The sequence below is a fragment of the Balaenoptera ricei genome, chromosome 16 (assembly GCF_028023285.1).
Source record: "Balaenoptera ricei isolate mBalRic1 chromosome 16, mBalRic1.hap2, whole genome shotgun sequence".
In the NCBI taxonomy this organism is placed as follows: domain Eukaryota; kingdom Metazoa; phylum Chordata; class Mammalia; order Artiodactyla; family Balaenopteridae; genus Balaenoptera; species Balaenoptera ricei.
This window is the reverse complement of record NC_082654.1, coordinates 9,771,282-9,783,972: the sequence shown is the minus strand read 5'-3', so window position 1 is coordinate 9,783,972 and position 12,691 is coordinate 9,771,282. Positions and strand designations below refer to the sequence as shown.

Below are 12,691 nucleotides of genomic sequence, written 5' to 3'. Positions count from 1 at the left end.
CTTGCCTCCTTTATCAAAGATAAGGTGACCATATGTGCGTGGGTTTATCTCTGGGCTTTCTATCCTGTTCCATTGGCAATTGCAACTTTTTGATTAAAGGGTTAGGAGGGAGAGAATTGATCACTACAGTGACATCACTCATAATTTTCTCAGTTTGGGGGCATTTTAATTAGGCCCGTTCAAAATACTTATATTTTATTTTCCCGTGACTGTTGATTACACATAGTACATGGTAGCTACTCACTCAGTTTTGGTTGAATGGCTAAGCAAATCAATGGACACATTTTATTGTGAGTAAGTCCATCACTGAGGTTTTCTGAGGAAATGCTATGATGACAGCCATCCTGCTGGGAAGAAATCTCGAATCAGAAGGCAGGAGACTGGGTTCTGTTTCCAGCTCTGGCCTCCCCAAACTGGGTCTTTGGCAAATCCCTGGCTTTCTCTGCAGCCTCAGTTTCCCCACCGGATTAGACTGGTAATCTCTAAGGCTCCAGCTCGAAAAGTCTGTAATTTATTTAATTTATTTATTTATTTATTGAAGTATAGTTGATTTACAATGTTGTGGTAATTACTGCTGTACAGCAAAGTGCTTCAGTTATACAGATATATATATATATATATATATATATATATTCTTTTTTAAAATATGCTTTTCCATTACAGTTTATCATAGGATACTGAATATAGTTCTCTGTGCTATACAGCAGGGCCTTGTTGTTTATCCACTCTATATATAATAGCTTATATCTGCTCACCTCATCTTCCCACTCCATCCCTCCCCCAACCCCCTCCCCCTTGGCAACCACAGTCTGTTATCTATGTCCATGATTCTGTGTCTGTTTCATAGATGGGTTCATCTGTGGCATATTTTAGATTCCACATATAAGTGATATCATATGGTATTTGTCTTTTTCTGACTTACTTTACTGAGTATGATAATCTCTAGTTGCATCCATGTTGCTGCACATGGCATTATTTTGTTCTTTTTTATGGCTGAGTAGTATTCCACTGTGTATACGTATCACATCTTCTTTATCCATTCATCTGTCGATGGATGTTTAGGTAGCTTCCATGTCTTGGCTATTGTGAATAGCGCTGCTATGAACATAGGGGTGCTTGTATTGAAAAGTCTATTATTTTATTTTTTGGCCACGCTGTGCGGCATGTGGGAATATTAGTTCCCTGACCAGGGATGGAACCTGTGCCCCCTACATTGGAAGTGCAGAGTCTTAACCCCTGGACTGCCAGGGAAGTCCCTGAAAAGTCTGTGATTTTAAAAGCTTTCTGTAACTTAGTTTCTCCACCTAGAACAAGTGAACAAACAGGCCTGATCCTGCTTATGCTATGGGGTCTTGTGGAACTCTGTTGGCGTTGTCAGCAGATGTCCTGGGTTTCTCTATGGGCTGTGTGGGAAGCATCCTCATTATGATGACGATTAATAAACAACGTCACTAAGTAAGCCCGATGAAATGACTCTGGGTGTCCAGACAGCAAGCCGCTTTACATGATTATTTATTCCTTGTCTGGCTACAACTACGCATTTTCCTCAGCAAGGAAAACATGCTGCCTTCATCGAAATATGTGCAGAAGTGAAACTGATTTGATGAAACAAGTGTTTAGAGAAAAAAATATGAAAACCACATGTTTTTGAAGAGCAGTGGATTTCACGCCTCCTGACATTGGACACCCAGCTCTGCTGTCCTCCACAGTGGGAAGCCAGCCGCACTCTGGATTTCCAAACCGAACACAATTAGAAACAGAAAACACTCCAACAGCAGTGCTCCTCAAGCTCTCCTTGGCAAACGGGCCCCTTTTGTCACTCCCTTTGTATGTATACGTATACGTGTACATTGGCGTTAGGTCAGAGGCTCAGTAACAAACTCGTCTTACAGAAGTGTCTGCCAACCCGAGGTGGGAATAAAACACCAGCCTGTACTGCTGGGTGGCACGTCGCAAAGGAAAACCCTTCAAAAGCAATTTTCCATGTTGTGACTGCAGAGATAAACACTTCCCATCATCTGGCTTTTGAGATTGGGGAAATGTGCAGGCGGAAAAATACTCAGATCCTCTTCAATTCTACAGATGTATATACCCTTTTGTTTCTTCCAGTCACCGCTGATCAAATCCGAAGGGACGCTGGGCACCCTGAATCACCATGGGCAACGAGAACAGCACCTCGGGCAACCAGGTGGGTGTCACGGGGCTTCCCCTTGACCTACACGGGTCTCTTGAGTGACATTGACTAGACTTTTTTTTCAGCATCTCCTCTCTGCCCAGGAAGGAATGAACTAAAACTCAGAGTGTGGCTAGATACATGTGGGCATATTCGTATCCATGTAGGCATTTTTCATTCCATTTTCAGAATTCTCATATTAAGTCTAGCCCTAATTTTATAAACGATATAAAAACTAGTTTTAATTCTTGTCCTATGCTTTTGAAATTGACATATGAGAGTTTGGTGCATTTTTTTCCTGGATTGTGCCCCCCTCCCCATCTACTTACCTACATGGATGCATACCCCTCCCCCCCAAAAAAGTCATGGGCCTGAAAAAGTGGTTTTAAAAATCTATAAATGTCGAGCAGTTTAAATGTGAACTATCATTTCCATGTTAGGTAAGGTTTTCACAATTGAGGCATAGGCTTTGCTGGATTGTGTGTAATACTGGGATATTCAAGTAAATTCAAATTTTATAGTTATCCATTTTAAGTTTGAGAGTCGTAATTCAATGCGCCGGTGAACAAAATTAGGGAAACACTTTCCCATCGATCTGATACACAGTGGAAATTTTGGATTAATGGTATTGAGTTCTCTGAATGAGAAAATTCGACTTAAAGCCAGCCTAAGGCAATTCCTTTTCCCTCTGCTTTTTTCTTCCCCACAATCTTCTTTCCTCCCGCAGGAAAACAGGAATCATCAAAAGAAAAGATGGCAAACTCCAATCTTTAGAGGCAGACAGGAAACAGTAATTGTGTTAAACATGTGGGTGGGAAACTATAGGGAGAGGTGGGAACTGTGGCACACAGAGGGGTCCGGTCCAGCTGTCTAAAGGAAGCAGCCACATCAACACCAGCTGATGGCTGCCAAGTAGAAATGTGGGTCCAGTGTTACAAGACCTTTCCATTTCCTCGAGAGAAGTCAGAAACCCAGATTTTTTTCCCCAAAAATCTTAAAGTTTTTAAAATTAAACTTTTGATGTTGAGATAATGGTTAGATTGGCATGTTGTTGGAAGAAGTAATACAGAGAGATCCCACGTACCCTTTACCTAGTTTCCCCCAGGGGCAACATTTTGCAAAACTAGAGTACAAAATCACAACCCAGATACTGACATTGACACAGTCAAGATACAGAACGTTTCCAGAGACAGTATTCCTTTTGTTGCCCTTATAGCCACACCCACCTCCCTCCGGTGCCCCGTTCATAACCCCTGGCAATTTCTAATTCATTCTCTATCTCCATAGAGATGAGATAGAGAATGTTATACCATGTTATATAAATGGAATCATACAGTAGGTGACCTTCTGGAATTGGCTTTTCTCACTCAGCATGATTTCCTCGAGATTCATCCAGATTGTTGCATGTGTCAATAGTTCATTCTTTTCTATTGCTGAGTAGTGTTCCCCAGCATAGATGTACTACAGTTCATTGAACCATTCACTTAGTGAAGGACATCTGGGTTGTTTCCAGTTTGGGGCTATTACAAATAAAACTGTTATGGACATTTGTGTACAGGTTTTTTTGTGAATGTAAGTTTTCATTTCTCTGACGTAAAGCCCAAGAGTGCAGTTGCTGGATCATATGGTAGTGGCATGTGTAGTTTTATAAGGAACTACCAAACTGTTTGCTCAAATCCCTGTACCGTTTTCCATTCCCACCAGCAGTGTACGAGGGATCCAGTTTCTCTGCATTGTGACCATCATTTGGTACTGTCACTATTTGGTGTTGCCGTTCTGATGTGTGTGTTGTGATATCTCATTATGGTTTTAGTTTGCATTTCCCTGATGACTGATGATGTTGAACATCTTTCACATGCTTATTGCCATCTGTATATTCGTTTTGGTGAAATATCTGTGCATGTCTTTTGCTCATTTTCTAACTGGATTTTTCTTACTGTTGATCTTGAGAGTTTTTATATAGTCTAGATAATAATCCTTTGTCAAATTGTGGTTTGCAAGTATTTTCTCCCATTGGTAGCTTGTCTTTTCATCCTCTTAACAGGGTCTTTTACAGAAAAGTTTCTACCAGGTACAATATATCAGTTTTTCTTTTTATAGATAGTGCTTTTTGTATCTTCCCTAAGCTGAGAACTCCTACCTGAATACAGACAATAAAGTAGGTTATATTTTCTCTCCATTACCTATACTAAACTGCACTGTCCAGAATTGAAGGCTGGTTTATTTAGGATAGATGCACAGAAATGGAATTGGCACATCAAATGGAGGGTAAGTATTTTTGAAAGGCTCTTGCTATGTATCTATATCTATAGTTATATCTATATATGAAATGCCTTCCAGAAAGGTGATGACAATTTATATGTCTCTCATCAGGATATGAGAGCCCATCTCACTATATCCTTCCAAGCAATGAACATTTTAGTGTCTCAGATCTTTACTGATTAGAAAGGTAAAAATACTTAAAGATTTAAAAACTCTCACCCTACTATACCTTACCCCCATTTCTCATCTCCTGCCAGCTCCCAACCCTAGCCTCCCTCCCCAGTCCCCTGACTCCTGGAGCAGACAGGAGAGGTTTTCCTGGCACCACAATTTTTCACATCTCCAGCCTCAGTCAAACATGACCCAGTGGGGCATCACGGGGGTGCCTTTAGGATTCCAGAATCAGAACAAAGTTTGCCTTCCTTGGAGAAACAAATGGAAATGAAGTGCAAGTACATTTGGCTGTAGGACTCAGGGTCCCCCACGGGGCTAAGGCTCCAAACCTGTCTTTCCACTGTCTCCTGGATATCTCTGCCTAGATGACCCACAGTCACCCTGAGCTCTTCAAACCTGAGCTCAGCTGATCCTCCCCTTCTGTATTCCCCCTCTTGGGTACCATGCCCTATCCTACCATTCAAGACAGAAACCTGGGGGTCACCTCTAACTCCACCCATTCCCATTCTCCATATTTAATAAACCACTCTATTTGATTAATGGACTGGCCGTTTAGCTTTCCAAATTTCTGTTTAATCAGGACTGTTTTCAGTTGTGAGAGACAGAAGCCCATCTCCAATGGCCACAAGCAGAGAAGGGGCTTCTTTGGTTTATAGAATTGAGAAGTCCACAGAGAGGGTTTAGCTGTAGTAAGTTACTGAGTCCAAAGGGTCAAAAGATGACGCTGGAGATCTCTCCTCCCTGGATCTTGCTCTGCTTTCTTACCATGATGTCCTAGTCCTCAGGGAGGTGCCCCCAGCCCCACAGGCAGCTCCACGCTTCTTCCAGCTAATGGTCCGGCCTCTGATTAGCTCTCTCTAAGGAATCTGATGGGCCCTGATCTGTCACGTGCCCTCTCTTGAATCAATCACTGTGTCCCCAAATGTGAGACACTTTGATTAGCCAGCCTGAGCCACGTCCCCATAACTGTAGGGGCAAGGTGGGCCCTGGGTGATGACGGTCCCATCAGTATGGCTTCAGAGCACTTTCTCAAAAGACAAAAATGTAGCACATATCCATGAAGTTTTTTCTTACAGCTTTTTTCCTCCACATCCCCATTGTCACAACCCTATTACCTCACACCTGGGTCACTGCAGACACCTGCAAACTATTTTCTCTGCCTCCACCCCCTCCCCCATCCCACCCACGCTCCCAGTCCTCTCTCTCAGAAGCTTTTTCTCTGTGAAGATGCACTTGGAGGTGACTGCAACCTGCCTACAAGTGAACTCTTGGAAGGAAAGATGCAGGTCTGAATGAACCTCTGTTCACAGATTAAGGACCAGGCATTGAGAACCAGCCATGTCACTGGTGCAAAGGATGAGAGACAAGCCTGCCTAGTCCTGGCCCTTGCCTCCTTCATACACCCTCGGGCTTCAGGTTCCTCTCCCTCTGTTGTCTGATTTCCCCTGGGTAGCTGTGGGGGAGGTAGGAGCACCCCCAGCAGGTTAGGCTCTCGCTCTGGTACTTGGGGGGATACAGTTCACTGTGGCCTGTCCTAACAGCAAGACACTTTGCTTTCAGCAAGAGGACTCCGGCTTGAATAACATCATCCTTTGGCCTCCAAACCCTGAACCTCTGCAGGTACTGGGAGACGTGCTCTGCGTGGCTTGCTGTCAGCCCCCTTCCTAACTTCTAGATGGTTGCAGACTTTTGGCGTGGTGTGTTCGTTTGCCTTTTTAGTTTTTCTCCTCTTCCTCCTTCTCCCATTGCCTCCTCCCACCCACCTCAAATAAGTGATAAAACACAGTAGAAATCTGCAATATATGTTTGGATTTTTAAAACTAACATTTTGGTGTGTCTACCCAAGACCTGGCTCGGTTGATATGCTTTGAGATGCTGAATAAGGCTTATGTTCTCAAGGTAACGCAGCTGCTAATACTTACCTTTCCAAACATTTCTACTTTGATTTCCTTTGTCCTGGACGGAAGCTGAGCATGGGATGGTGGCCCCCCTTCGCTACCAGTGGGCAAAACTGATTTGTTGTAAGGAAGATTGATTTCCCAAGCTCCGCCAGTGTCGTTGTGCATAACGCAGCTGGCTGAGTCCCCTAGTTTTAGCCCTGCTCAAAGTGTTTGCTGTCGACTGGAGAGGAGGGCAAATTGGGAGCTATGCATGCCTTTCATGGAGATGTTTCCTGGAGACAACGTCAAGGTTGGTGTGTGCTGTGGGTGTGGTCAGGGTGAGGCAATAAAATGTGACTTGCGGTGAAATCCTGGCACACCCAGGAGGAGGAGGAGTGTTAGTCACCCACGTGATGTGTTCCTCGCCTTAAGGAAAGAGCAGCTCCACCCCAAGGGTGGCTGCCAGAAGGTCTGCTTGGTGCTGTTGATGAAAATAATCAAAACAATCAATAATAAGAATAGAAAAGAGTTTTATTTGAGCCAAACTGAGGACTATAGCCCAGAAGCCAGCTTCTCAGATTACTCTGAGAAACTGCTCCGGAGAGTTTTCAGCAGAGGAATGACATGAACTGAGAGGGTTGTGATTGCTCTGTCGAGAATGGTCTTTAGAGGGCAGAGGGCAGAAGTAGAGGAGGGACGTTAGTTAAGACGCTATTTAGAAGTCAAAAGATAGATGATTATGGCTTGGAATGAGGTGGCAGGGAAGGGGGTTCCTGGATTGGGAATATATTTTGAAGGCAGAGAGAAAAGGCTTAATGATGGATTGAATTTGGTGGTAAGGAAGAGAGCAGACTCAAGAATGAACCCTAGGTGTTGGGCCTGAGCCATTGAGTAGATGGGAATGTCATTTCCTGAGATGGGGAGGATTGGAGGAGGGGAAAATTTAGGGGGAAGGGAGAGAATCAAAGGTTCTGGTTTGGTCATAAAATCTGAATGCCTATTGGGAGCTGCAATGAAGAGATCTAATAGGTATTTAGATACACAAGAGATGGGACTTGAGATGTATATTTGAGTAATCAGCACAGGTATTTAAACCCATGTGACTGGATGAGACTACCTGGGAGAGAGTAAGAGAGTTGGAAAAGGGGACCCAGGACTAATTCCTGAGATGCTCCAACATTTAGACCTAAGCCCAGGGGGAAGTGCGGGAAAATCTTTGAAGGAGTTGGAGCTGGCTGAAGACAAAAAAAATGAGGGACCTAAGAGATGATGAGAGTATCAAGAAACAGAGAGTGTACAGTGGCATCAGATGCTCCTGGGAAATAAGGGGCAGACACCTGTCCATCGATTTGACAATATGGCAGCCTTTGGTGACCAGGAAAACTTCATATTGCCCTGCCGGCCCCTGACAAACACAGTTGCGGTGGAATAACAGTGATGCAGGTTGAATGGGGAAGGAATGATGAGGGAAATGGAGATAAAGAAGTAGAGAGAGGTGTATAGATCATCCAAGAAGTTTTCCTAAGAAAGGGAATAGAATATTGGGACGGTAGCTAGTGGAGAGAGTTGCATGGAAGCTTTAATTAAAGACTGAAGATACTAGATGCCTGCATGGTGATAAGCTTGAGGGAGAGAGGCAGGGAATCATTGGAAGACAGATGAGAGAAGGGTCAACTGAAGGAAGGCTGACCTTGAACGTTTGCGAGGGAATGGGATTGGAGCAGAAGTGGACTTAGAGGAGAGACATTTCCACCACTGTGGACTGGGGGAGGGAAGACAGAAGCAGATACACCTCAGAATCGAGAGGGTGGAGGGGGAGGAGTTGAGGGAGCTCCCTTCTGATGGCTGATAAGGGTGCAGAGAAAGGGGTGCATGTGTGCGGGGGTGGAAATGAGGTCAGCTGAGGAAGGGGGTGTACTAAGCACAGAAGTTGGGGGGATAACAGGTACTTGGGGAGACTGGACCCTGAAGTCAGGGTACGAGGCATGGTAGGACCTCTCTTCATAGTCTCTTGGCAATGGGCCAGCAAATTAGCTTAATGATTTTTGCTTTTGAAATTTTTTGGCAGCAACTGATTTGTCGAATTAATTAATGACCAATTTTATCTTAAGAAGTCAAGTGTAATAACATCACAATAGTCTAGTATCTGGATCCTGCTGACAAGTCACAGTTATTTCTACTTTCATCAGCACAAACTCTATTTAAACTCTGAAATTTAGTAGTGTGGCCTTGGTTTCTTGTCTGTACTGCCAAGGGAAGAGGAGTCTTTGAGGGGGAAATTCACACACGCAGGCTGGACCAACTCCATCCATTTACTGAAGGTTCCTTAGCGACTGAGGCCTTTTGACCACAGACCCACCCCCTCGTGGATGCCTGTTGCTGCCTGCTGGGTCCTACTTGTTACTCCTGCTCCTTCCCTCCACTGACTGACTCACTGAGGTCTCCTGGCAGGCAGGCTGCTCTCAGGCAGCACAGAGCAGCCTCACTTACTAGAATGCACAGCTGTGACTCACAGCCAGACCCCAGGCCTTTCCTTCCTGGTGACTTCCCTTCCTGAAGGCGTCAGATATGTTGGCTGCAAATGAGAAGAAAGTTTTATGTGTAACCAAGGCTGTGGAGGGTGACTGGCTTGGGCATGGGAGGGCACAGTCCAGTGAGAGGTCAGTAGACTAACACTGAGCCAAGGGGAGCCTGAGCTGTCTCCGGGAGTGTCAGGGTCCTAGCTTGTGTGTCCTCTTTGGAACAGAGGTGGAGGTGACATAGTAATGAGAGGTTTCATGAGCCCTTTCTGGGGTTGCATGCATCGTGACTTGCATGGAAGAATTTATGGTGAAATAAGGGCCATGTCAGCCCACATCCCCAGCTCCTGAAAGTGGGCGTGACAGTGGTTCAGTGTTCTTTCCTGAGTGCTCGGTTCTGGGTAGCCCTCCGGAGGGCACCTGAGCTCTGAGCGCATGGATTCCAGAGCACGAGGGCACCGCCCATCCTTTGGTGGCTGCTTTACCACCTCTGAACTTCCCCTTGGCCATTGGGCTGTCATGATACCCGTTTACGGCTCTGACAGTGTGGAGAGGGAAAGAAAGACAGTCAATCCTATTACTATAATGGCCTGACTTAAAAATCCATGATCATTAAAAAAAACTCTTTTAAAGCAATTCCATTGTCTGGACGTTTCTGTAGTTTGAGTCCCAAGGGGGGAGAAAAAAAGGATTTTCAACTATTGAAAGTGTGGTCAATGCTGTGAAGCAAGAAAACAGATGCAAAGACACCTGACATGGCACTGGGTGTCCGAGAAGGCGCTCTGGGGGAGCTGAAGGACGAGCAGGAAACAAGAGGGGTCAGGAAGGTTGAGGGCAGGTCACTGGGCACGCCTCCTCCAGCCCGGACCTCATCAGGGCAGGTCTTTCTGGTTCTGGCTCAGTGTTAAAGAGGCAGCTCGGCCTGAGGTTCGTTCCTGAAGGCGACCTCAGCACTGTGGTTTCAGACTGTGGACTTCTCTGACATCCAAGGGACAGAGGACCAGGAAGACGGGAGAATCTGTTCTGTGTGAGCCGTCCCTGGGCATGTTTCTGCAGGCTGAGGTCTGTAGAAAACCTTAGGCACTGTGTGATTTCATTTTGCTTCTAGATAAACGTCCCCTAAATATGTGCATATGTTGTTTAACTCTACAAATGCTTGGGCTCCCAAGTTCAGCTTGGAGGTAGTTTCTCTGTTTCCTGAGGAACCCAAGGAACTCAACATTACGACAGCCTTAGACCAGCGCCGGCAGAAACAGCATCCTCTAATATTCTACAGGCAGTAGGTGGGCACCTGGGATGATTTAACTGTGTTTAATGAGAAGGAAATTGAACAAAGACAATTAAACAGCATGAAATCAGTGGTGATAACAGTGGGGAGAGCTCCTTTATTATGACGTCTGATGGCACAGCCCAGAGGGTTGATGCTAATTTTCGCTGGACTGATTATCGAAGTTTGTGAACCGCGTGGCTCCGTGTCTGGCCGGATGCATCTTCTGAAGAATCTGATTAACTATTTTAGCTTTAAGCTGAGATGGGCACTGGGCTCTTGGTTAATGAGTTTTGAATCGGTTTCTTCTGTATAATCGTAATAACTAGAATATGTGAGTGTCCACTATGATCTAGTCTTGTGCTTTGTGCTTCACATGTATTATTTTATTTAACCTTCAAATCAACCTTGTAAATATGATCCCCCATTTTCCAGATATGATACTCGAAGGCTTATGGCTGAATAAACACTAAAGCTTGGCTTTGAACCACTACACCTAGCTTCCTGCACCCTTCTTCTTTTTTATTTTTTTAACATCTTTATTGGAGTATAATTGCGTTACAATGTTGTGTTAGTTTCTGCTGTATAACAAAGTGAATCAGCTGTATGTATACATATATCCCCATATCCCCTCCCTCTTCCTGCACCCTTATTCTTGAATCAAGCCTCATGCTGCTTTAGCATGACAATGAATAGTTGTAGAAAAATTCTAGAGGAGCAAAAACTAAGGTTTATATCTGCATTTCAAGAGCAATCCAATAAAAGAAATCACAGGATGTTACAGGCCATCCTGACAACCCTTACTCTTTGAATAGAGACTGCTCCGTTTGGACAGTTTTTTGCCATATTGACAAATTGCTCGTATCGGCCACTGAGGCAGGCAGGCCAGGGGCTGAGGTCCCCATTTTATAGACAAAGAAATAGGCTCCAGGGAATTCCCTGGCGGTCCAGTGGTTGGGACTTGGCGCTTTCACGGCTGTGGTCTGGGTTCGATCCCTAATCAGGGAACTGTGATCCCACAAGCTGCGAGGCGCGGCCAAAAGAAAACAAAAACAAAAACAAAAAAAAGAAAAAAAGAAATAGGCTCCAAAAGGTGAAATGATTTGGGTTTTCTGAACTTATCCAGCCCTCTTTAAACCATATTGCTTCTAAAATATTAAATACATACAGGACATTAGTATTAAGCAGTGGTTTTGAAGTCTCAAAGGTTTTCCTTTCCCCACAAACTCCAGACATCAGAACATGTCAACTCTGGCATCTTTGAGGTTCCTGGGTCCTTTGAGGGTAATTCCTACCACTTTCAATGCCAATGCTTTTGAGGAAGGGAAGGTAGATATCGTTTATTGAATGTTATCTCTCATTCATTCACTAAACTGTAAGTTCCATGAGGGTAGGAACCATGACTCTTTTATTCTAATTAAACCTTTTATTTGGGAATATTTTCAGATTTACAGAAAAGTTGCAAGGATAGTCCAGAGAATTCCCCTACTCCTCCCCCAGCTCCCCCTAAAGTTAGTATCTTATACCATGTCTTTTAAAATCTTCTGTGTCAACCTAAATCCTAGACTCAGCCCTTCCTAAACATGAGGCAGCATCACGCAAATCCCAGTGCAAACTCAATTCTCTTATTTTCTCCATCTTCTAAAGGAAGAGTGGGGCTTCAAACCCAGCTCTCACTGACTCCAAAGCTTGTTCATTTTTCCTACCACATCATACCACGTTACATGAGAAACCGTTCCATTTGGGGAAGCCTAAAATTCCACCTTGGAGCCTCCCCCTTCTTGGCCTGACAAAGCGCCTGTGAGGAGAGCTAGGGAGGTGAAGAAATGTTTGGGATGATCTAGCAGAACTGGTCTAAGCATTTGCCTTCCCTTGACAGGGAGGGTGGGCAGCCCACCGGCCCTAGCACAGAACATGTGTTCGTCCTCTATGTTTGGCAGCCTGGCAGTTGTTTCTGAAATCCGACTCCTAGTGCCATGGGGATGACCTTTGGTCTACTTCCCAGCGTTCACCTGCAGTCACACTGCTCCCAAGAAGCTCATTCCAAGAGTGGGCGACTTGGCAAGACACTCTGGGCCTGATCTAACCATGTTAATTAAATCTCTTTATTGGCATGACCGGTAAGCAGTGGTCTAGAGAGATGGGGCACATTTAAGAGGTAAGGTCTGGGGAATTTTTCTTTTTTAGTGAGGAAACACTTTAGCTCTCGATAAAGTGTATTTTCCAGGACTGGAAAGTTGCTGCGACTGTTTGAAGATTGCTTTAAAATAAACCCAGAGCTCTGGAGTATTCCTGAGCCAAAGAAAGACTGTTTGTTTACTCAAGCAATGGCAGCAAAGGAAAGATTTGAAGAAGCAATTTGAAAAGTCAGTTTGTCATGTGGAGGATTGCCAATTTTTTTTTCCAGGCTGCTATT

General features: G+C 44.6%; 1 protein-coding gene across 19 annotated transcripts in view; it reads left to right on the top strand.

The window, feature by feature from the left end:
* The window catches only part of TACC2 (transforming acidic coiled-coil containing protein 2), a 205,509-nt gene that overhangs the window by 23,849 nt on the left and 168,969 nt on the right, over nt 1–12,691 (top strand). For 15 of the 19 annotated variants that reach the window (XM_059899310.1, XM_059899303.1, XM_059899309.1 and 12 more), the window contains 3 exons: nt 2,110–2,188; nt 3,878–3,922; nt 6,170–6,229. In XM_059899310.1, the coding sequence (XP_059755293.1) occupies nt 2,156–2,188; nt 3,878–3,922; nt 6,170–6,229 (138 nt within the window). In that variant the 5' untranslated portion in view covers nt 2,110–2,155. The remainder of the gene's footprint in view (nt 1–2,109; nt 2,189–3,877; nt 3,923–6,169; nt 6,230–12,691) is intronic. The other 4 variants (XM_059899311.1, XM_059899300.1, XM_059899296.1 and 1 more) reach the window with 3 other exon arrangements.